Below are 22594 nucleotides of genomic sequence, written 5' to 3' on the forward strand. Positions count from 1 at the left end.
TTTAAAAAATATTTGTATCTGCGTTTTGGTAGTATTCTGTTTGACAGGTCATCTCTGTTCTTCCATAGGTGCCCTGTTAGACGCCTGTAAGAAAAGGGACTACGTGGCAGACCAACAAGTCGAACTGTGACCCGGAAGTGTTCGATCGGCACAAAACAAGCGATGTTTAATTAGCCGGGTCGTTGGTGGTTGTTATCAGCTGACCACCTCCAGATATTTAGGCTTATATTATGAAAAGGTGAACTTGTTCGAAACCATGTTGGGGTAGCAGTGCTTCTCTCTGAGAAGATAAGCAGCGAAACTTCGATATTTATGACGACTGAGTACTGCTCAAGCTAGTTAGCTTAGCCTTCGCAGAGGCTGAAGCGTAGTCGTGAATGTTTAGAGCCGAGTCGGTACCAGGGAACGGTACCGCTTCATATTGGTAACACGCCGCGTTAGTTTGAAAATTAGCGTGCTCCAGTTCGGGGCATGTGGGTAAAGTTGACGTCTTAAAATTCAGACTCAAAGACGGAGGTTGAGTTGGATGGTTAGCTAGCAGTAGATTAGCCGAACAGTCATGGACGATTTCACCTCCATCAGTCTGCTGTCTCTTGCCATGTTGGTGGGATGTTATGTGGCCGGGACGATACCGTTAGCCGTCAACTTCTCAGAGGTAAGTGCGTTTTTGTGAAAAAAGCTGCATTTTTCGAGGCATTTAGTCGCGTTGGAATGCAAGAGACGCCCCCTCGGAGCTCGCGCTCACTGCACGCGGCAGTCTGAGTTGATTCTCATGGACGTCGTCAGACCGCCGCGTGCTGGATGATTGCAGCAGAAAGAAAACAGTAAATGAATGAATACGTTCCCAAATTAACCAACATTTTGTAGTTCAGATAATCCAATCTAGCACTTGAAATGTTACTTGAATATTGATTAAAGCATTTATTTGTGCTATTTTACAGAATCCTTTTTCAGAGAAATTGTCCAAATGTTTAGTAAATAAACAAGAGGGTGACAGAAATGGCTGCATGTGTGTGAGCCTCTTTCTCTTGCATCAATGTTTGTTTATTTACTCTAGAAAACCCATTTATAGGCGGAGGTCGCTGACATCCTTATAACTGCATTTTTCCAGATCTTACACAGACATGATCGCACATCTGAGCAGATTCAAGTTGAAGGGATCTCTCTGGGATTTTACGTATAAGACTAGGAGACATTGAAGTCATATTTGACTCAGTTCCTGCATTTATTAGTTCTTCCCGTTAGCCCAAAGATGAGAGCTAAGATGTGAAGAACCTGGAGGGGAACTGGGCTTTTATCTTAACATGAAGTTTTATCTTAGAAGAACAAACTGTCTGGGTTTGTGGATCTGCTTTGCCTCTTCCTGATTGTGAGGAGTTTAGATAACTTCAATGTTTGATAAGGAAGATTTCTGCAGCCAGAAGAATCCTTTAGGCTGAGGTTTGTATGCAGAGTTTGACATGTGCTGTAGAAGAGTCAGACTTTTCTGCATGTTTTGTTTGGATCCCTGTAGAAAGTCTATTACAGTGTAAGTACATCACCACCATTCATGACTTGCCGTTGAAAAGTGGCTTTATGTTGGTAAATAATCCCTCATATATCGTGGAAACGACAGACGTTTGTTTTTTTTTGTTTCATTTTTTGTTTCATCCATCTTTTCTCGCCGTGGGAAATCTGGAACGGAGACGAGTTTCAGCTCCAACGTCTTCCTCTGTGCTCGCTGGTTTGTGCAGGAGAAGCTGAAGCTGATCACGGTGCTGGGGGCGGGGCTTCTCTGTGGGACGGCGCTCGCTGTCATCATTCCTGAAGGAGTCCACGCGCTTTATGAAGAAATCCTTGAAGGTAAACATCCCATTCAGCTGCTCAGGTCTGGTTGCAGGTTTAAAACCGTTTTAATGGCTTACGGGCATTGAAACTTATTTAGTAGATGCTGTACTTTAGTCTTTTTTCACCTGTCCTTGAACGCTCCATTCTTTATTGGGGGAATAAATCCTTTTTGTCCTTCCGTCAGGTTTGCAGAAACGATGGAAGTTTTAAATTCAGAATATTTTGGGGTTAAAGACTATCGCGTTCCTCAAGCTGATTTCCTGTGAACTCGTGACTCTGCATTAAACGGTGAAAAACTCTGCAGTAGGCCTGCACAATATACCGCAAATTTATCGTTATCGCAATATCCAGCTCTGCAATAGGCATATCGCAAAAGATGGCGAATATCGCAATAAATCGCAAACCCAAAATGTGTTAAAACAATCTTCTAGCAGCTTGAAGCATTTAACGAATCAAATAAATCCCTTTATGCTTTGACCAATCAGATGGACGCCTTCCCGTTGTTGACCAATCAGATGGAGGCCTATTATGTTAGATGTTTGTCCCCTGTGTGAAATGGGAATGATGTTTTTGTTTATTTTTCTATTTGTTTATTTACTGCAAATTATATCGTTATCGCAATATTGATCACTAATATCGCAAGTTTTCCTCATATTGTGCAGCCCTAGTTCATACTAGGTCACGTTTAAGTTGTGGGCCTCTATCTTTTTTCTTCATTGTTCATTTATGTTTTGGCCACAGCTATAGGTCTTAACTTTTTCTCCTTTTTGAAAAAGACTTGGATTTTAAGTTATGTTGACTTATTTAATAACACTTGCAGTAAAATGGAAATGTAGGAGACACCAACCTATTTTATTCCTGGGCATCTATATAAATTTTTTGTAATCATTCATCATAGTTTTGGCAAGTTCTATGGTAAATATATTTTCTTCTTTTTGAATAAAACTTGCACGTTAATTTAAGTTGTGTTGAATTATTTGAATAAAACTCACACTGAAACCAAAATGTATTGGTATTTTTGCTTTTGTATTTTTCCATTTATCGCAAGTCATGCCGTCATCGCAGTTTCAAACACTGATATCGCATATCGCAGATTTTTCTAAAATCGTGCAGGCCTACTCTGCAGCATCTGTGGTTTGACAGCAGACGACCGAGCTGCTGCTGTGAACTCCAAGCAGACAAACCAAACCGGCTTGTCCGCTTCACGTTGGAGGACATTTCTGCTTCGTTCTCCAGAAACGATCGCAGCAAAGACGGCCGAGCCAAAGCGACAAGCTGAAGGTGTTTTATGTGGAAAACCACAGGAAGACCGTTTCTGTCTCCCGCCACCGTCATGTTCTAAGCGTGTAGGAGAATGTTTGGGGAAAATCTCCACAAGCTGCTGCCAGAACGAGCCCAAACCAAACGGGACGAGTTCATAGGCTGAATGAGGGGAACACAGACTCGGGTTGGAGTCTGGAAGGTCCGTTTTTGGTCTCGGTGAGGAAAGAGCCGCTTCTTCACAGTTCTGTTCTGACTGCAGACCAGAACCAGACCTGTTTGATTGGTTCAATCAAGCCAACAAGCTGGAACAGAACCTGTAGAAATGTGCTGCTCCAACCTGATTGACACAACGAACCTGATGGTTCTTTATTTCTGCTTGTGCCGCAGCCTCTGCTTCTCCTCCAGCAATACACTTTTTATCTCCTTGCTTGCTCTCGGGGATCGCCTCCACTTTCTCATCTCTGAATTTTTCCAAAAAGTTCATCATTTATGTAGATTTCCCAACAAATTGAGTGAAGTCCATGTTTACATCTTCTGCTGCGGACAAACGAGTGTTTATTCAGGCAAAGCTGCATTGAAAACCCAGATTTTTTTATTTCATTTTTGCAGGCGCTCACCACAGCCACGGGCAGGCCGGGGTGGTGGACGCGTCCGAGGCGAAGGTGGAGGCGGAGGCAGCTCTGAGCATCAGCGGGAAGCATGAGCACGGCCACGAGCAGCTGCACGCCTGCATCGGCGTCTCCCTGGTCCTCGGCTTCGTCTTCATGCTGCTGGTGGACCAGATAGGCTCCTCCCACGTTCACAACACGGAAGGTGAGCGTCCGGCTGCTCCATCGCAGCAGGTCTGCCGGTTTAGACACCAGACAAAGTGAAGAAAAAATGTTTATTTCTAGACGGTAAAGCTGATTTAATCCCCTATTAGCTGCTGCTGCTGCTATTCTGTCTGACATCACGACTCTGTCTGTGATTCTGTCGAATCGGCTGCGTTTGTTTCTGACCGTGTTGTGATTTCGTTGATGTAGATCCGGAGTCGGCGAGGGCGGCCAGCTCCAAAATCACCACCACTCTGGGTCTGGTGGTCCACGCTGCAGGTTGGTGTCGCACAATGATTCACCTGGAAATGTGTTGTTGTTGTTGAATCATTCAAAGAAATAAAGATTTTTCTGTCCTCTAAACACGGAAAGCTTGAGGCAGCCTTTCAAATTAAAGTAGGAAACATTTCTGTTTTTCATAATAAAATACCCAAAGGTCCAAGGTGGTCCATCCTGGAGAAACTCTGCTTCAGATCTTCTGTTGCTCCTGAACCGGAGCTAAAGTCACCACGCCATCCAGCTGTGCTCCAGAGGAAACTCTGACTGTTTTTACTCAAACGAGCAGCTTTGCTTGCAGCTCTGCTCCTCAGTAGAGGAGAACTGCACCTCCCTCATGAGGAGGAACTGAAGATGCCTCCGCTCCTCCTCCATGTTCTCTGAAACACACAAAGGCGTGAATCTGTTTCCTTCTCCGCTTCCAGCTGACGGCGTGGCGCTGGGGGCCGCCGCCTCCACCTCCCAGACCAGCGTTCAGCTCATCGTCTTTGTGGCCATCATGCTGCACAAGGTAAGAGCGGACCGCAAGACGCTCGTCGCACTGCAAACGGTTTTATTTTTGAGAGGGTTTGAACCTGTGACCTCTGCAGGCTCCCGCCGCCTTCGGCCTGGTTTCCTTCCTGATGCACGCCGGCCTGGAGAGGAACCGAATCCGCAAACACCTGCTGGTTTTCGCGCTGGCCGCCCCCGTCCTCGCCATGCTGACGTTTTTGGGCCTCAGCCAGGTACTGATGGGCAGGAAGCAGCCGTGAGTCGGAAGTTAGGATTATGATCCAGTTCAGGCCGTTCAAAGGGACGCGCTGGATGAAATATTGACAGGAAATATTGGCTCTGCAAAAAGCAGATGAAGGCGGGTATCGAGCGTCCTCGCCTGACGGGTTACCGCCGACAGAAACGCGACTTTAGGTTATATAAAAGGAAACAGGAGGCTTTTATTTTGTACGGTTGAAACATTGAGCTAAACAAGGTCATTTTTTAAAATATATATTTTATGATCTTATCATGGAGGAAAATATATTTTCAAACAGTTGAAGTGCATTTCTTGAATGCAGCTGCATCCATTTGGATGTTTTTCCTTCATTTCTACGATTTAATCTCCTTTTAAAGATGTTTTCTTCAGAATCCTCCAATCTTAGAAAAATCCTTGAAGTATTAAAACGCTCCTAAACAATCCTCTTCTAGCTTCTCAGGGTCTGTTTGTAAAACTAAAGTAGTGTTTGTGTTGAAATAAAGGAAAGACAAAGAAAATTAGGAAATTTAAAAAAAACAACCGAACTAGACTCTTAATGCAAATTTAAAAATATGTTAATGTTTTTATCTTATAATCTAAAAATGTATTTAAAGTGTACATTATTTGATCATTGATATGATTTCTATACGTAGTATTTAACTTTATTTAGCTACTTCTGCATACATCCAGGTGGTTTTTGCCACTATTTGAGTTTTAAAGGCTCTTTCTAACCCAATATTCAGTTATTTTCCAACAGTTTTGGACGCCCCTAGCTAATTTTCCCAGCAGCCCTTGCTGTTGGCACCAGGTTTATTGATTTAGTGCTTTCGTCTCTGCATCTTCTAGTTTGTTCAGCTTCTTCTGGGCCTCCAGTGCAGCTTTTTTCCTCACCGTTTAGCTTCAGCAGCTTTCCAGAAACCTCCATCCTGCTTTCTACATCGCCTCAGGCCTTCAGCTTCTGCTGAAAGCTTCCGACTTTGTTTATTCTTGGTCTAGCTGGTAAACAACACCCCCCCCCCCCCCCCCCGTCTTGTTTTCTTCACTTCAGAGCAGCAAAGAGGCTCTGTCCAACATCAACGCCACCGGCGTCGCAATGCTTTTCTCCGCTGGAACCTTCCTCTACGTGGCCACGGTCCACGTCCTGCCGGAGGTGGGGGGCCTCGGCCACAGCCATGCCCCCGCCGGAGGGAACGGCGGGAAGGGACTCAGCAAAGTGGAGGTGGGGGCTCTGGTGCTGGGCTGCCTGATCCCCCTGGTTTTGTCCGTCGGCCACCACCACTAGACCGACCTTTGACCTCCTGGAGGTGGAGGAGCAGGCGGAGCCCCTTCAGGACTTTGAAGGAGGCAGCTGCAGATCCTGTGAGGTGGGGAGGGGGTCAGAGCTGCTGACTCAGCATCAGCTCTGTTGTATTTTACTGAGGGGGGAGGGGGGGGTGCAGTGACATTAGATCAGTGATTTTTAAGTCCTGTACAGAATAAACCTGTTTAAGTGCCATACGAGCTAAAAGAGGAGACTGTTCAGAATGTAGCGGACACTCCCATCCTACGGTAAGGGGTGGGGGGGGGGGGGGGGAGTCCCTGCCCCGCCCCGCCCCGGTTCAAACACCCTCGCTGTCCCACAGATCCGTCTTTTATGAGCTGTTCAAATGTGTACATAGTTTTTCTAAGTGATTGTACTTGCAGGTCTTAAGGGGCGGGGCCGTGTGTGTGTGTGTGTGTGTGGGGGGGGGGGGGTGAAGGGACCATCAGCTCAGGAGCTTACTTCATTCTCATTTGGGTTCTGACCCGCAGTCGGTCAGAACGAGCAATAACAGAGAAGCAAGAAGTGTCTCTCCAGAACCCGCTGGGGCTCAAACGTCCATCTCCTGGTGGCGGGACGCTCCTCCCTCGGCTGTGTTTGACTCCCATGTGCAGCAAACCGAGGTTCACTGGTAGGGTTTCACCTCCAGCAGCAGCAGCAGCGCCGCTGTTTTTACTGTGAGCCTCAGAGGGGGAAGAACGGGAACATCTCTGGATTTTATTTGGACTTCTGTTGAAGATTTAAGAACAACAAGTGCTACAAAAAGTGCTTATTCTGTCTCATCCTGGCTTCACAAAGCCTTCTGCTCAGATTCTAACGGTTTCAATAACAAACAGAATGTGATTTTCATCAACGTTTGCACTTTGACGAGGCGCCTCCACTCTGCCCATTCACTCCACCTGAAGGAGGAGGAGAAATGTCTGTTTTTTCCCCCACTGGAAACCTTCTGTAATCCTTCAGCATTTCTCCAGCTCAGTGGAATCCACAGCTATCTGCTTTTTACCCGAAAATCCCCGTTTCCTCTAGTCTGAACGCCGCGGAGCCTCAAACTGGAACGGAGCCGGTTTGTAATGCGGTTAAGGTTCAGTCGGTCTGTGCGATCCGGTTTCCAGAAAACATGAAATCCTCTTCAGTTTGAGCTCCAACATACAGAAGCTGTTTCTCACTTTAGTCCTTCTGTCTTTTACATTAATTAAAGTGATTTCAAATCAAATCTAAATCACAGCTGTGCTTTGTCGTGATCATTGGATGTGAACCTGACTTTGACCAAAACCTTGTTCAGATTTAAAGCCGTTTTTCAGCCTCTTTTCGTGGATTCATTCATAAAAATCCCTCATCACCCAGTTTCACTTCACTTTCCTTGAGCATTTAAAATCTTCCTGTTTGTGATTCTACATGTGAAAATCAGGAGCGAAGGCCAGTTGTTTTATGGTTGGTGTTTTTTATTTTCCTCACTTTGCCTTATTTAGACTATTTTAAGAGTAAGATGTACAGAATTGTTTCCTGACTAAATTAAAAATGTTGAAGTGTGTCTCTGTGGGTTTAAATTTACACTTCAGCCGAAGATCTTCATCATCACAGCATCTTCCTCACTTTAGGAATCAGATTTCGGGTGACTAAAGTGATGCTCAATGAGTGATGCTTTTGGCCACGCCCCCCTGCAGACTTTGGATCTACACCCGCTTAGTAAAAATAAATAAATCCATCTGTTGGATTCATAAGGCTGCCCTCATTGTTGTTCAATACTGTTTTGTCTCTAAAGTGTTTACCGTTTCCATAGCGACACTGCTTCATTGTTTGGAGATTTAAGTTTAGTGAGTGTAAAAAAAAATATCTTTGTGAAAATTTAGGAGAAGTTTGTAGTTTTTTTAAGCTGCACTCACTGTAGATTGATTCTAAAAACTAATTTCCCTTTAAAAATAGATCAGAAGGTTCGTAGAGTGCACGAAAAACCAGCAGCATTTCAGGAAAAAATGATGGATTTATGGATTCTCCTGCAGGTTTTCTTCATCTGATGGTGAGATGGTGACCGATGACCAACAGGATCTTTGCTCAGTGTGGTCCGTAAATCAGGAGTTTTTGTGACTTTTGTAAGTGAAGATTCAAACTGGCGGCAAAATCTTGCATCTGCAAAAAAGTTGCTGACAATCTCCATGAAGTTTCTCAGGAAAATGTCGTCTTTTTCTGGAGAAACTGAATCATTCTTTAAGGCAAATACTTCTGATATGTGGGAAAAGCTGGATTTTTCAGGAGTTTTTTTAGGATCTAGCAAACGGCACCGTAACGTTTGATGTTTGCAGAGGCGGTCCTGGTTAGTTTGATGCCCTGGGCGAAACACTGGACGGCCCCCTCACCCCCCTTTCCAACTCAAAGCCTGCATACAAACACCAAAACTAAATATTTACATTTATCTTACTTTATTAATCATATAAGTCACATATACTTGTGTAGTTGAATTCACAATTAAGATCCAGTATGTAAGGTAGTTCACACGCATCTGTTTGGGTTTTCTTTTTGAAGGTAAAAATTTCCACATTTTTCTGTTTGTTTTTTTTTCTCTTGAGCTGAAAACAACCCTGACATCAATTATGAATGAATAAATCCACAACCTTGAATAGACTTTTCCTGTCTAAGGTCCTCCTCCTCTGCAGCTGCAAGTTGACCCCCCCCCCCCCCCCCCTGCACTCACCTTTAGCGTAAAATACTGTCATGACAACTAGCTGTCACTGGCAGCAAGTTTACACAATAGCGGGGCGCCGTAGTGCAAATTTCATTCACTTTACGGCAGGGGTGGGTAAACTGCAGCTCCATGTTTGATCCGGCCCACTGAACAATATCAGAGACCCATGTTTTTTATTTTTTTTTATCTGGCCACACGATCAAGACGTGACATTTTCTTCCCCCCCCTGCAGTCTGAGCTCCAACCTGAAACCCTCTAAAGTCTCTGTCAAACAGAACAGAAGACAGTCTTTCCTTTCTACGTCACAGTTCATCTTTCCCGGTTTAGCTCGTTCTTTTAGAGCGATTATGCTGCTTTTTTCTTAAACAGAGCACCCTGTTCTGTGTCCTGATTGGCTGGAGACCCTGTCAATCAATCTCCTCTGTGTCTCTGAACGCTGAGCTTTTCAGACCAGAAATCTTTGAGCGATCAGATCTTTGTTTTTATTCTAAGATCCTGGACCTAATTTCTATGAAGGTTTGAGAATTTAAACAAGAGAGAAAAGGGAGAAAATGTTCATGTCTGTCTGAGGAAAGAGTATTTATGCAGTGAGGAGTTTTCCTGCCATAAACTTCTGTAATCACACTCCGTGGATTTCACAGATCACTGTTATTTGTATAAATGAGGGAACTCTGTCCTGGTGAAAAGGTAACACAGATATATGTGTAGCTGCAGCAGAAGACATAGAAATGTTTTTTCATTATTATTGGATGAGAAACAGACGTACAGCTGTGCAAACTATTAAACGAGTGATGTGCTGCAGCCCTCAAAGTATCTATTAGGATCTTGACGGGTGAGGATACATTATTTATTTATTTTTTATGGATCAGTATATTTTTTCTGAATTTTTGTCTTTGAAAATCATAGGGTGTTATTTGGTCATTGTTTTATTTCATAATGTTGTTTATTTTATTAAAAGGATCAAGAATGAATGATATTCATATAGCACTTTACAACTCCATGAAGGTACCAAAGACCTTCACAATAAAGAAGAGATCTAAAATAGGAACAAAGGTTTTAAACTAAAAATTCTAGAATATTTTATTTTAGAATATAATATTCAATCCAAATGTTTTCATCTACGATCCATGTTCTATCAATCTCACTCCACGCATTTGCTCCTGGTCCGACCCTTCTATATAATTGTAGAACCCAATGTGGCCCACGGGTTAAAATAATTGCCCACCCCTGCTTTACAAGGAAGTGGGCGGTTCTAACTGCGGGCTTTTGGGTGCCCCCTAAAAGATTGCGCCCTGGGCGACCGCCCACATCGCCCATAGAAAAAAAATCGCCGCTGGATGTTTGAACATTGTGTGGATCAGAAAACGTGTAAAAGCTTGAACACCCCCCCCCCCCCCCCTGCACTGCAGCTGAGCCGTCAGTATCTTCATAATCTGCAGCCTGTCTGCTGTAAATTAATCAGATACCCGTGACAGTAAAGCTGCGCGTCAGCCCTCCGTCCATCATGCAGCCGTGCATCTGCGCGCATGTCCTGATGCTGGGGGCTCCGGGGCCCTCCTACCTGCCAGCAGCCGGTTGCCTGCGGATGAGTGCAATAATCTGAACGGCGGCTTTTACTGGCTGGACTCTTTATTGACCGGCCTCAGATTTAGCCGCTCATTCCCCCCTCCCTCCGTCATCCTGTTGCCCTGCGGTCTGCCTCCAGCTGATGAGCGCATTGGCAGCTGCATCATTCCACCCTGCTGACTTATTGGGATTTGTTTTTTCTGCTGCCTGCTGCCCCTCGGGGTGCGTTGTGAGGCGTTGCTGGACTTTTTAAAACATTTTTTATTGACCGACTGGGGGGAATCCAGCAGGATGTTCTCATCTTCATCCAGAAACTCCCTGCTGTCGCCCTGGTCGTCCATGGAGCAGACGGACTCTGAGGTTCTGGACATCAGCACCAAGGTGCAGCTGCACGGCGTGCTGTGGAAGAGGCCCTTCGGACGACCCTCAGCCAAGTGGTCCCGCAGGTGAGGAGGAGGAGGACGAAGGGTCACCTCTGACCCTTCTGCTCCTGTTTGTGTTGTTCTAAATTTTAAAAAAGCAGCTCAAGTTGGAAGAAATACTTTAGAAAATTCAGAAATGTCTTTTCACTTCTGCTCTACAAAATCAGAGTTTAAGTTCTTCAGGACAAGAAAAGTACACATTTACTTCTTTACTCCTGTAGCATTTTCAAAAATCTAAACGTGGATCATTTGTTGTTGCAGAAGTTGTGCAAAAAATAAAACAATTTTCTTATGTTTCACAAATGATCCCAATAAATGTAGATATGAATTAAATGAATTTGCTCTGAGATGCAAAGCAGCAGTGAAGATGTTTGGAAATATTTTTTTCAAATGTTTTCTGAAAAAAGAAAAATCAAACCTCAGTCTTTCTATGTTGTTTTTAAAGGGAACGTTTGTATTTCTATAAACATATGTTTAGTCTCAGTCCCAAACTAAAAGGTTTTATTTTCAGAAAGTGACTGAAATTATGCTAAAACTGTTTAATTCCAATTTTTATTTAACATCTTTTTCTTTTTTCTTTTCTTGGAGTAAATTTGTAGCAGCTTAAATAAATTGGTTATTTCTAGAATTCCTCTTTTGAATCAGGAAAATTTAGATTTTACCGACCTGCAGGAAGATTTTTTTTTCTCTCCACAAAAAGAGGCGGAGCTACTCCATCTCCCTGCTTTACCTGGAACAGGTGTGTTCAGTCAATCTCAACCTGATGGAGTTTCTCCAACTGCTCCCATCTGAGCGTTTTGTTGAGATTTCCTGAAGTTTTCAGACGTGAAGTTCATGCAGAACGAAAAAAAAGGTTTTGTGTCAAATTCAAACTGTTAAAACTGGGGGTGCGTGGTGGGGGGGTGGGGTGGTGGTCTGGCTTGGCTTGGGGGGATGGTCCCTTTGCCTGTGCTGGGGGGGGTTGGCGGGGGGCGCTGCTCGGGGGGGGGGGGGGGGCCAGCGGCGCTGGATGGGCTTCCCACCTACACCTGGGGCTGGGATCGGCCCTTCCCTGGCTCTGGGGCGGGACGGGACAACCCTCTTGGGGCCCCCGGTCGCTCTGGGTGTCATCCGCTTTGGCTGCGGGGTCTGGGGGGGGGTCTTGTCGGCCCTGCCTTGTGGGGGGGCATTCTGGGGGGGGGGGGGCACTATTGGTACGGGGCAGGGGGGGTTGACGGGTCGGGGTCTCCGCTGAGGCCATCGGCGGTTTCCCCGGCCGGTCGGCTGCCTCGGTCCCGTCGAGGCCTGACCAGAGCTCTTCTAGGGCCGGCGTTTGGGGGTGGGGGCCTGGGCTTGCTCCGGGGGGGGGGCAACGCTTTCTGGCTCCTCTCTCTCTGTGTGGGGGGGGTGGTGCTGGGCCTGGGGTGTCGGCGCCTCCGGGGGTGGGCCCCCTGGGCTGGGTGGGCCTGGCCCCCTTGCTGGGGGGGGGGGGGGGGGGGGACAGCTGTTTGACCACCGGGGGACAGTCTACCAGCTGTCCCCAACTTACCCCCTTCCTCATATAACCTCATAATAGGGTGAGGGGGTGGTGGGCTTAGCCTGCGATGAGCCTTGGGGGGGGGGGTTTACTAGGCAGTGGCCCCCCTCCTATGGTTGCCGTATGGAGTGGGCCCCCCCTCTTTCGGTTTTATTTGCACCTTAGACATGTAGGGCCCTTGGTAGGGGGGGTGCTTGGACATCACTGCCAGCAAGCAGCGGATGTCCTCCTAGCACCCTACCCGCCAATTTTAACCACACCTTAGACATTTAGGGTCCCTTGGTGGGGAGGGTGAGGGGACGTCACTGTGAGTAATCAGGAGATGTCCCCTCAGTGCCCTACCCGCCAATTTTAACTGCACCCCCCTTAGCACACACACCCCTCCCCCCTCAATATATACATTCCAACATAAACACACACACATGCACACACACACCCTCTCAAACACACATACACGCACACACATTTTGCAAGGAAGGTGGGACCTAGGACCATCTGTCCCCTGCCTCTTCCCTGGTGGGGGGTACGGGCCCCTTTGCGACGGCGGCCGTGTCCCCGGGGTGCCGGCTTCCTGGGCCCGGCGGTGCTCTCTCCGCGCGGCGGGGGGGTTCACATTACATCTGAGCCGGGAGTGTTCGTGTCCCTGGGGGGTGGGTTCTGGTCCTTGCTCCTGAGCGCTGGGCCCCGCCAAATTTCCAACTGTGGCCGAGCCTGGTCGGGCCATATTTACAACACCCCATGTGGGCCCTCTTTTTTTCCCCGGGGTTCCCCCCTCTTGGGCGGGGGCGGCGGGCCCCTGCCTCGCTCCTCCCTGGACCAACAGTGGGCCGGGCGGATGGCTGCCTGGAGTGCGGAGCGGGTCTCCCTTGGGGGGTCCTGGCTCGTACCTGGGGTTGGGGCGGGGGGATGCCCGGAAGTCCTGGGTGGTGGTGGGGTGCTCGTCTGGGGCTGTGGGCGTCCTTCTCCGGTGGGGCCCTGCGTTGGGTTCTCCCGGCGCGGCGGGGGGGCTGCTCTCCTGGTTGGGCTGGGGCGGCGCTCTCTCTCCCTCCGTGCCTCCCTGCTCTCTGGCTCTGGGGGCCTTGCGGCGGTCCTGCTGGCCCTGGCCTGGGTGGCGGGCTTGGTCGCCCGGGCGGCGGTTGTTCCCTGCCGGTTCCCGTGTGGCGTTGGGGGGATTCCGGCTGCCGCTGCTGCTGCGGTGGGGGTCTTGGGGTGGGGATGGCTGGGCACTCTCCCTCCTTCTTTCCACGTTCCACCATCCATTTTAGAAGAACATAAACACTCACCTGAGCACAGGTGTTAGCTCACCTTTGCACTAACAGTTTGCATGACTGAATGACTGAAATATTTCACACTAGTTGGTTTTAAGGCATAAGTATGCGTGTGAACACTATCTGTTTTGTATACATATCGACAGGTGGACATTTTTTGCAGCTAGCAGGTGTGTTTATAACATTTGAGTGTGTGTGTGGACAGGCTCCGCCCTTATTGTACTACATTTGAACCTTACCATAATGATTAACAACCAGTAAACCTGTTGCTTTATGCTGCTTCATGGTCTTATCCCCCTTCCCCTCCTATTATCATCCCCTACCCCCCCTCTCTCTATCGTCCCTCTCTCTTCTTCCCCTCTTTCCTTTTCCGTCCGGTCCAACACCAAAGATTTTCAGACATGATTGAAATTAATAAAGTTTGGCCTCAATTACAAAAGGGGTTTATTCAGACATACCTTTGGTTTGTCTGAAGATTAATAACCCCTCTTGTTAAAGTAAAATATGTCCAACACAAGAGGCCCTCAGCTCTCATCTGTCTGCCCAGCTGTTGGACAGGACAAGTTAAAAAAAAAAAAAACAAACTGTAAAATCTTGTTAAAATATTTCTGAAAATCAAATAGGAAGTTCTGCAGCTCTGCTCTTCGTTTGTTGAAGTGTTTTAGTGCAGGAACATTGTGGATATTCAAGATTTGTGTCTGTACGACATTTTTTCATGGTGACTAAATGGAAAAACTAGGATCTATCAGGCAGGAAAGCTCCTTTTCTGCGGCGGGTTCCTCTCAGCTCACTGCAGCTCCTGTTGTCTTCCTCGGTACAAAGATTCTTCATCATCAAAGACAGCTTCTTGCTCTATTATGGAGAGAATGAGAAGAAAAGCTTTGAAAGCAACAGGTTCTTCAACATCCACCCAAAGGTGAGGAGCAGCATTTACATGTTCTGAGAAGGAGTGAAGGTTCAGGTGAAGAAGAGCTGTCTGTCTGTGCGTCTCAGGGCGTCATTCCTCTGGGAGGATGCGTGGTGACTGCAAACGAGGACATGGGCATGCCCTTCGCCATCGTCGTCAACCTGGAGGATTTCACGGTGAGACGGCGTCATTTTAGGGCTGGAGCTCCAGGCGGATGTTTATTGGTAGCAGTGAGGAAAGTCTGAGAGCTGCAGCATCAGTTGGTGTCCAAACGGCATAAAGGTATGGAAGCAGGTCTGTAGCATGATTACAAAAAATAGTCATTACCAGAAATGCGTTTAAATTTTTTTTAAATGAAGCTGCATTATTAAGGGCCTGTTCGCCCATAATCTTTTATTTCCGTGAGGTCAGTGCTTTTATCTTGGCTGCAAGGACCCGGAAGAAGGGTTAGCATTAGGCTAATACGTGCTAACAACATTTAGCCGTGGATGAACTTAAACTCAGCGCAGGCAATGACGCAATGTGCATCTTGAATGTAAATATGTGGGAATAACTGGAAACACAAATTCACATGATTGTTTACACGGTTTCTCGGGTCTGCGTAGCAGCATTTCCGCCTTCTGCGGTCCGGAGCACACAGCGTAACAAGGCACCCTCCCCCGCCCGCTAACACGATGCTACGAGGCTATCTGCACTGCTACTAGACATGTCGTTGTCTCTTAGCAGACGGCCTGGAAATGCTAACTGGAATTGAGTAATGTGACACTTTTCGCACCGTGGAATGTAAAACACGAAAATTCAATCCCTTCTTAGCATTCTTGCTGTCGCAGAATAAGCATTTTTTAAGAAGAAAATGAAAAAGCACTTTGCAGGATTGTTTTTTTTCTTTTTCTTTTTAAGTCAATTGAAAAAAAGCATTTCTGTTCATCCATTTTAATTGTCAAATTACAAATTGAAGTTTGCTACACATTTACTCAGGAACTTTTTGAACATGAAATGTCAAATACTATTTTCTTTATCATTTGAATGAAGTGACAGAATGAGCAGTGTTGAAAAAGGAAAAGAAAAAACGGTTTGGCTGATTGATTTTTCTTTTTAATTTTGAGTCAACGAACGCAGCTTCATTTTAAAAAGGAAAAATCATTTCTGGTATTGAATTTTATTTTTCATCATGCTGCAGAAACGCTTCCATAAAAAGGTGGAGCTTCTGTTCTGTTTTGTTATCTGCTCCTGTCACTCTAGTAAAAGTTCCAATCTGTAAATATTGCATAAACGTCACGTTTCTCCATTGGAAATGCTTTTCTTTGCTACACGGAGACCACAGCGAACATCTGTGCCTCTGCAGGGAGCCGTCGTCCTGGCCGCTGAATCTGAGGCGGAGCAGCTCCAGTGGATGGAGATGCTGCAGGAGTCGGGGAAAGTGTAAGGAACCGGGGTTCAGAATGTGGTTCCTGCCGGTAGGGCACAAATGACCCCGCCGATGTTCTGCATCCTGACAGAACCTGGAAGAACGCCCAACTTGGGGAGGCCATGATCGAGAGTCTGGAGGCGCAGGGCCTCCAGCTGGCCAAGGAGAAGCAGGAGTACCTGGGTAAGCATGAGAAAAAGTCCTGTGAATGGAAAGAGGTGGAGGAATCAGCGCTGGTGGTTTTCTTTAGATAAACTGATGGAGGAGACGGAGGAGCTCAGCCACCAGAGAGCCCAAAGAGAGGTGAGAGTTTGTTCAGCTGATTCAGGGGAGGGAAGAAAGGTCATCTAAGTGGGAGTTTGTGTCTGCAGGAGCTGGAGCGTCTCAACCAGGTGCTCGAGGAGGAGAAGATGAAGTTTGAGGAGGTGGTGCTGGAGCTGAAGGCAGAGCAGGAGCAGATTAAACTGTACGGGCCTCAGGTGCTCTCAGGTAGACGGGTGCCAACGCCGGGTCTCAACATGTGCCGTGTCCGCCTGCAGGGACCTGGACGGCACGGCCCAGTCCCTGACGGTGGTGGAGCGGGAAAAGGAGGAGCTGAGCAGCTTAACGGTGTCACTGCAGAGATCCATCCAGGTACTGCAGCAGGAAAACACGCCACGCTCCAAAACGGGAACATTTTAGGCTCGCACTTCCCTTGAGGCTCGTACGGCCACCTCATGGAAATGGAACGTACCATTGTTGTGCGTGTGGCAGGGTAATAGCAAGGGTAATAGAAGTTACACGCACTTTTGACGTACAGGTGGCGCTGCCGTACGGCGTCCTTACGCCACGGTGTGCACGTGATGCGTAAACGCCTGTAGGATGTCCACACTATGCCCTGATTGTGTAATTGTTCTCATTTCTAACAGTCAGGCTGCAGCCAGGAGCGCGCACGGATCACATGAACTGCGCTAACGGGCTCCTTGCACAGTCCGCAGGATTTCGGGGGTTAAAAACGGAAAAATCTGTACGACACGCCTGCATGGAAAAGAAACGTGCACGAACATTTTCTCTGTTTACTGAGCGCTCGACAACCTTTCATGGGGGTCACCTGTGTGCCCCGTACAGGTTTGACCATTTTACACCGGCAGACAGCTTTAGCCTGGATCCACATGTACATGAAGATGGCATGTTCCATTTTTCATGGTGGCCGAACTGAAACCAAACCCAAGCCCAAAAAACTACAGCGTCCACGCAGGTCAACCTCCATACGAGTCCACGTGACGAAAGCTTAAGGCATCTTCTGTCTTCTCCCAGAATTGTCTCATTTTTGGACACCCAGAAAACACGCATGTGGTCACCAACCATGTCCCAGTGTCTCCAGACATTTTCCAGAGTTTCTCATCTATAAAAAGGCTTCTGTGATTATCTGACATGTAGGGTGTGATCTGCATGATCCTCCTGACTACCACAAAACTACAATTCCCAGAGCCCCGCCCCTGCACGTTTAAAGCCGTTAAAAAAGCCTCACATGTCCTCCGTAGATCCCAAAAGGAGTTTATTCAGGAGTATGCAGTGGTTGGAGATGTTCAGAAATGTTCTCTACAAAGCTTTATTTCTGCTAGTCAGGGGTTTCTCTGTCTCTTGGGCACCACAGATATTCATGTCTTTGCTGGAACTGGATTTCCAGACAGATTTACAAAATAAGACTGAATGTTGGTTGGTTTCCTCCTGATCAAACCCCTCTCTGGATGTTTGTTACGTCATTTCTGACCTGTAGGTGTGCAAACGCGTCCTTTGGCGTATCGAGAACGGTTCTGAGAATGATTTTGGGGTCTGTCCACAGAACAGCTGATGTGACAAAAACAACTTCGGCTTTATTAACTTCTGGACTCGAAGGCCGCGCTTAAGTGGGGTCTGAGTACCAACCAAAACCTACAGCCATGATGCTCCCTCTGCCGTGCTTCAGACCTGAGGGAATTTTTTTAAAACCTGAACATCTTTTTAAAAGATTTGCAAAAAACAGAAGTGAACCTAAAGAAAATGTGGTCAAAGTCCTGCATGAGTTTTGCTGGTAAACCTTTACACATCCTCTTTAAAATCTTGAACAGCCTCCATGCAGACTAAAACCTTTGTGATCAATAACGTTGAAGCAGCACCGGGATCTCTCCTGCTTTGGTGCACTAAGGATCTGTCCCAGGAGAAGCGGCGCCGGCTGGAGCTTCTGGCAGAGAAGGAGAAGGAGGAAGAAGAGGAGGAGGAGAAGGAGGAGGCGGCCCCGGCTGCTCGGGAGGAGAAGCAGGAGGAGCGTGGAGGTGGAGAGCAGCTGGACCTGCTGCAGGATCTGCGTCACATCGAGGAGCAGATGAGGATCCTGCTGAAGGAGAAGGAGCAGGCCGACGAGAAGTGAGTTTCACTGCTACAGTCACGAGGACATTAGCTGCACCTTCCTCTAATGGTGCAGAGAACGGCTCTGGAAATGTGTATTGATCAGGGAACAACCAGCTCATTATGGGATGGCAGTGTGTTATAGGCTGTTGGTATTGACTGTTGAAGCACTAAAGCTTGGTCACTAGAAACAGACTTAATGCACGAGAGGAGCCTCCTCTTCCTCGCACACCATCACATGTCTGTTCAGTGCTTTGCATTTTTTATGTTTTACAGTGTTACAATGTCAAAGATCAAAGGTTTGAGGCTAAACAACCAATTAACTTTTATTTTTCTGATGAACAATAATGTGGAAAAGTTCAAAGGAAGTGAGAGGAACCATCTGTCAAACACCTGTGATGCATTTTTGGAAGCTTCCACTCTAAAAAAACCCTTGTTCTTTTATCTTCTGCGGATCCTCGTTCTGTTTCATCGCCCAGTTTCCCATCATCCATCTGTTTACTCTCTCCCTCTAGCTTACAGCCCCTCCCACCCCAAACTAACTTAACCAAGATGGCGAGCAATCTCGGAGCTATCCAGCCGTCCAGTTCTGATCCAGATTCCAGCTCAGATGAGGAAAACAAAGACGTTCATTGATCTGTTTATCTGCAGCAGAAAGGGGCGGAGCTGGGAGCCTGTAGCCCCGCCCAGCGTGGTTACTACGTCACAAATACAATCTTTTTCAAACGGCATTTTTTGTACTAAATCATTTTATCTAGAAATGTCTTCCGTCATCAGAAAAATGTCACAAGAACCCCATTTTCATTGGAGTGGGTCTTTAAAGTTCCACAGCCCAAACCCTCATTCCTCCTCTGCCGTGCTTGATAGTTTGTGCTCCGATTGAGGTTGTGATCAAACGTCAACAGGTTTCTGTTTTCTGCTGAAGGAAGGATCTTCAGTTGTTTCTGTCTTTTGTCGTGTCGGTCCAGAATTAGGGACAAAACACGAATTTAACCCGGGACAAACTGTCCCTTCATCAGCCTCTGCAGTCTGAGGCCTGCAGAGGCTGAGATGAAGGCCTGAGGTTTGTCATCTTCTTCGGATTAGAGCTTTTCCTGGAGCTCCTAGCATTTATGAATCTTTCTTTTCATAATAGTTTACTCTTTAATCCAGCATGCAGATTGTTTTCACTTCCTATCTTAAGTGTTTATTAACGATACAACAATTCGCTTTTCCCACGATTTGGTTTAATATGTTTATGTTTTATGAAACAACATAAAACTTAAAATTCAGAACATTCTATTATGTGTTAATAAGTAATTCAATTCAATTCAATTTTATTTGTATAGCCCAAAATCACAACAACAGTCGTCTCGATGGGCTTCGAAGTAAAACATGAAATCAAAAGGATCACGAATACAAAGAGTTCAATAGGAAAATACTAAAATGAACTAACAAACTGACTAAGCTATACTGGCATCCCTGCCCTTAGACCCCCCTTCTGTATGTAATGATGAAGAAAAACCTTTCAGTTGGATTATATTATACCTGCTGTAATGTCAACTATGAAGTCGGTACACTTAATCCTTGTTGTTTAGAAATATTTCACTTTGCTTTGAATAATAATTCCAGAATTACAAAATACTAATTATTTAAAGTTAAAGTACAAGTAAAAAAAAGTAAAAGTAAAAATGCGTAAATATAGATGTTAAATCTTTGTATTTAAATCTAAACCTGAAAAGTCCAGATTTAGACGAGAAAAACAAACAAAAACATAATCAGACGCGTTCGTCTGCAAAAGGATAATTATCCAAAACTTTAACTAACTTTAAAAAACAAACAAAAATCAACATATATTTCTTATATGTTTAAAACCTTCTGTTATAAAATGAGATTATTTATTATTATTCAAAATATCAACCACATTTAGCATGAATGACTGAGCTTCAATATTTACTTCTGTAATCAATTATAAAAAAAGTTGGAGATCCATAAACTCAAATATTGAGTCTTAAATGTAAAAACACATTTTTTTTTTTAAGAACACGACCTTTTATTTTTTCTGGGAACCTGACAGACAAAAATAAATCAGAACAAACAGAAATACATTTCTTCGGCGTTTGCTTTGATCTGACAGGCTTTTCTCCGGCCTCCTGTCAGTGTAGATGTGAGGATGTGTTCTTCAACCACCTGGTTCTCCTTCAGGCTCCTGGACAACGAGCAGCGCGCCGAGGTTCTGCAGCAGGAGAGGGAGTTCTACTCCAGCCAGGCCCGGGTTCTGCAGCAGTCGCTCTCCCAGCTCTCTGTGGACAAACTGCAGACTGAAGCCGAGCTGCAGGTAGGATGACTCGGCGGCTTCCGCCTGCACTGACTCAGCTAAAAACAAACAAACTCAGAGTTGCTGCACCTTTAGGAGCAGATTTCAATTTCACCCCTTTGGTGGGCCTTTTGTCTTCTTTTGACAGTAAAAGTACCATAAAATATATTTTAAAAAAAGACTAAACTGAATAAAAAAGTATGTAAGGTTCTGGCAAAAGAAGAAAAAATAAATTTCACATATACATGAAATTCTATGAGATATTTCTTGAAATATATACTTTAACATCTGGATCTTAATTTAGGCGGAGATTGAGTCTCGTGTGGAGCTGGAGCGGCGGCTGAAGCAGGCGGAGGAGGCTCTGCAGGACCTGGAGAAAGGTCTGGACTGTCTGGAAAGAAGCAAAGAGCGAGACGAGAAGATGAAGGGCGACGTGACGCAGCTGAGGAGTGAGTTCACCCCACCTTAGTGTCAGCTGACCCTCGGCTGGACAGCATTCACTGAGCCGCCCGTTTCTCCAGAGTTCTTCGAGGAATGCATCTGCGCAGCAGAAATTGAGGCCAAGCTGCCCGCCATCATGAAGAACGCCGTGTACCTGCATAAAGCGGCAGCACGCCGGATCAAGAGCTGCAGGATCCAGAGGAGAGCCTCCAGACGGCACTGGTGTATGTCTCAATGAACACGCTCACCTGCAGACGCACAGGCTCACCCGCAGACGCACAGGCTCACCTGCAGACGCACAGGCTCACCTGCAGACGCACAGGCTCACCTGCAGACGCACAGGCTCACCTGCAGACGCACAGGCTCACCTGCAGACAGCATGTTAATCTGTAATCTGGAGTAATCTGGGGTTCAGTGTTTTGCTCACGAAGACTTTCAAAAAGTAGTTGGGTAAAGTGGGAATGGAACCTGCAGCCTTCTGGTCAGACGTTGACCACTCTACCCTCTGCACCACAGCCTCAACCTGTAATATCTTTAGGGATCTTTGATTCTTTTTTTTCTGTTGTATCATACTCGGTCTCTCTTCTCATTTTTTGCTCTTCATCACTTCAAGTTGAACCATCTTCATCATTTGTGTTCTTCTTTGATCTTTCAAGTGAAACAGTCGAAGTCCTTCGCCGTCCCCGGCTCTGATGACGGCAGCATGGAGGAGCTGCGGGCCACGGCGCGCCGCCTGACCTCCGACAGCAGCTTTAGAGAGAGCGTGTACAAGATCATCACCCGCAAGGACGCCGCCGCCAGCAAGAGCCAGGAGTGAGGGGAGGAGCAGCAGGTAAAGAGGAGAAGTCCATTCTTCTTCTACCTGAGAGGTCTTCCTCCCAAACCCATCAGCACACGAAGCTGAAGCTTTCTGAGCACTAAAGAATTTTTGTTTGACTCTCAGTTTAGGGAAACAAGTCTTCCGGAAAATGTAAAAAATGTGACAATAAACTCTGTGAAAACGTAAATCCAGGAGACCTTTAATCATTTCTGCTTCTTTTCAGCCCAGAAGCCTCAGGGAAGGAGTTTGATCTGTTTGTTACCAGATTAGCAGCAAGCAGTGACATTAAGAGGAAATAAGTCTCTTCTCAGATGAAGAGTAAAAAAAAGTTTAATATTCCTTCTCCAGTCACATGGATTTAAAAGTTCAAGAATAATTCTTATAAAATAAGGAGAAAACTTTATTCAAATTCTGTTTTACCACAGAACTTAGTAGGTTTTTTAAATAGTGTTATAGAGTCGGGGCAAAAAACAAAATAAAGATAAGATTTTCCGGTTTTAGGCCTCAGAAAATTCAGCTTTTTACATTTAAAGTCAAAGGTCTTTCCAATTTTGTTTAATAAAAAGGGGATTCAGCCTCCTTGAGTTTTATTTGAAAATGCTTGGGAATAGAAGGTGTTAGAAAACAAAATCAAAACTTGTCGGGTAAATTCACCAAACAACCACAAGTAGCTTCAAGTTAATTCACTCCAGTGT

General features: G+C 46.0%; 2 protein-coding genes across 2 annotated transcripts; both read left to right on the top strand.

Annotated features, from left to right (window-relative positions):
- Positions 1 to 108: 108 nt before the first annotated feature.
- Positions 109 to 7739, top strand: slc39a9 (solute carrier family 39 member 9). The gene is made up of 7 exons (XM_023951689.1): positions 109 to 655; positions 1734 to 1842; positions 3700 to 3903; positions 4113 to 4181; positions 4604 to 4689; positions 4769 to 4903; positions 5957 to 7739. The coding sequence occupies exons 1-7, from the start codon at positions 560 to 562 to the stop codon at positions 6188 to 6190; spliced, it is 933 nt and encodes a 310-aa protein (XP_023807457.1). The 5' UTR covers positions 109 to 559; the 3' UTR covers positions 6191 to 7739.
- Positions 7740 to 9819: 2080 nt separating this feature from the next.
- Positions 9820 to 22086, top strand: plekhd1 (pleckstrin homology and coiled-coil domain containing D1). The gene is made up of 13 exons (XM_004082094.4): positions 9820 to 10900; positions 14483 to 14576; positions 14654 to 14743; positions 15913 to 15989; positions 16067 to 16158; positions 16226 to 16278; positions 16347 to 16441; positions 16515 to 16608; positions 18143 to 18360; positions 20527 to 20659; positions 20943 to 21087; positions 21160 to 21303; positions 21736 to 22086. The coding sequence occupies exons 1-13, from the start codon at positions 10746 to 10748 to the stop codon at positions 21894 to 21896; spliced, it is 1551 nt and encodes a 516-aa protein (XP_004082142.1). The 5' UTR covers positions 9820 to 10745; the 3' UTR covers positions 21897 to 22086.
- Positions 22087 to 22594: the final 508 nt, after the last annotated feature.

Source organism: Oryzias latipes, chromosome 22, assembly GCF_002234675.1.
Source record: "Oryzias latipes chromosome 22, ASM223467v1".
NCBI classification, from domain to species: domain Eukaryota; kingdom Metazoa; phylum Chordata; class Actinopteri; order Beloniformes; family Adrianichthyidae; genus Oryzias; species Oryzias latipes.

Bases quoted from the DNA above. Each gene is read 5' to 3' on its own strand.
- slc39a9 (XM_023951689.1), top strand. From the start codon at position 560: ATGGACGATTTCACCTCCATCAGTCTGCTGTCTCTTGCCATGTTGGTG. The intron at 656-1,733 runs GTAAGTGCGTTT...TGGTTTGTGCAG, and splicing joins TAGCCGTCAACTTCTCAGAG to GAGAAGCTGAAGCTGATCAC. The intron at 4,182-4,603 runs GTTGGTGTCGCA...CTCCGCTTCCAG, and splicing joins TCTGGTGGTCCACGCTGCAG to CTGACGGCGTGGCGCTGGGG.
- plekhd1 (XM_004082094.4), top strand. From the start codon at position 10,746: ATGTTCTCATCTTCATCCAGAAACTCCCTGCTGTCGCCCTGGTCGTCC. The intron at 10,901-14,482 runs GTGAGGAGGAGG...CTCGGTACAAAG, and splicing joins TCAGCCAAGTGGTCCCGCAG to ATTCTTCATCATCAAAGACA. The intron at 18,361-20,526 runs GTGAGTTTCACT...GTTCTCCTTCAG, and splicing joins AAGGAGCAGGCCGACGAGAA to GCTCCTGGACAACGAGCAGC.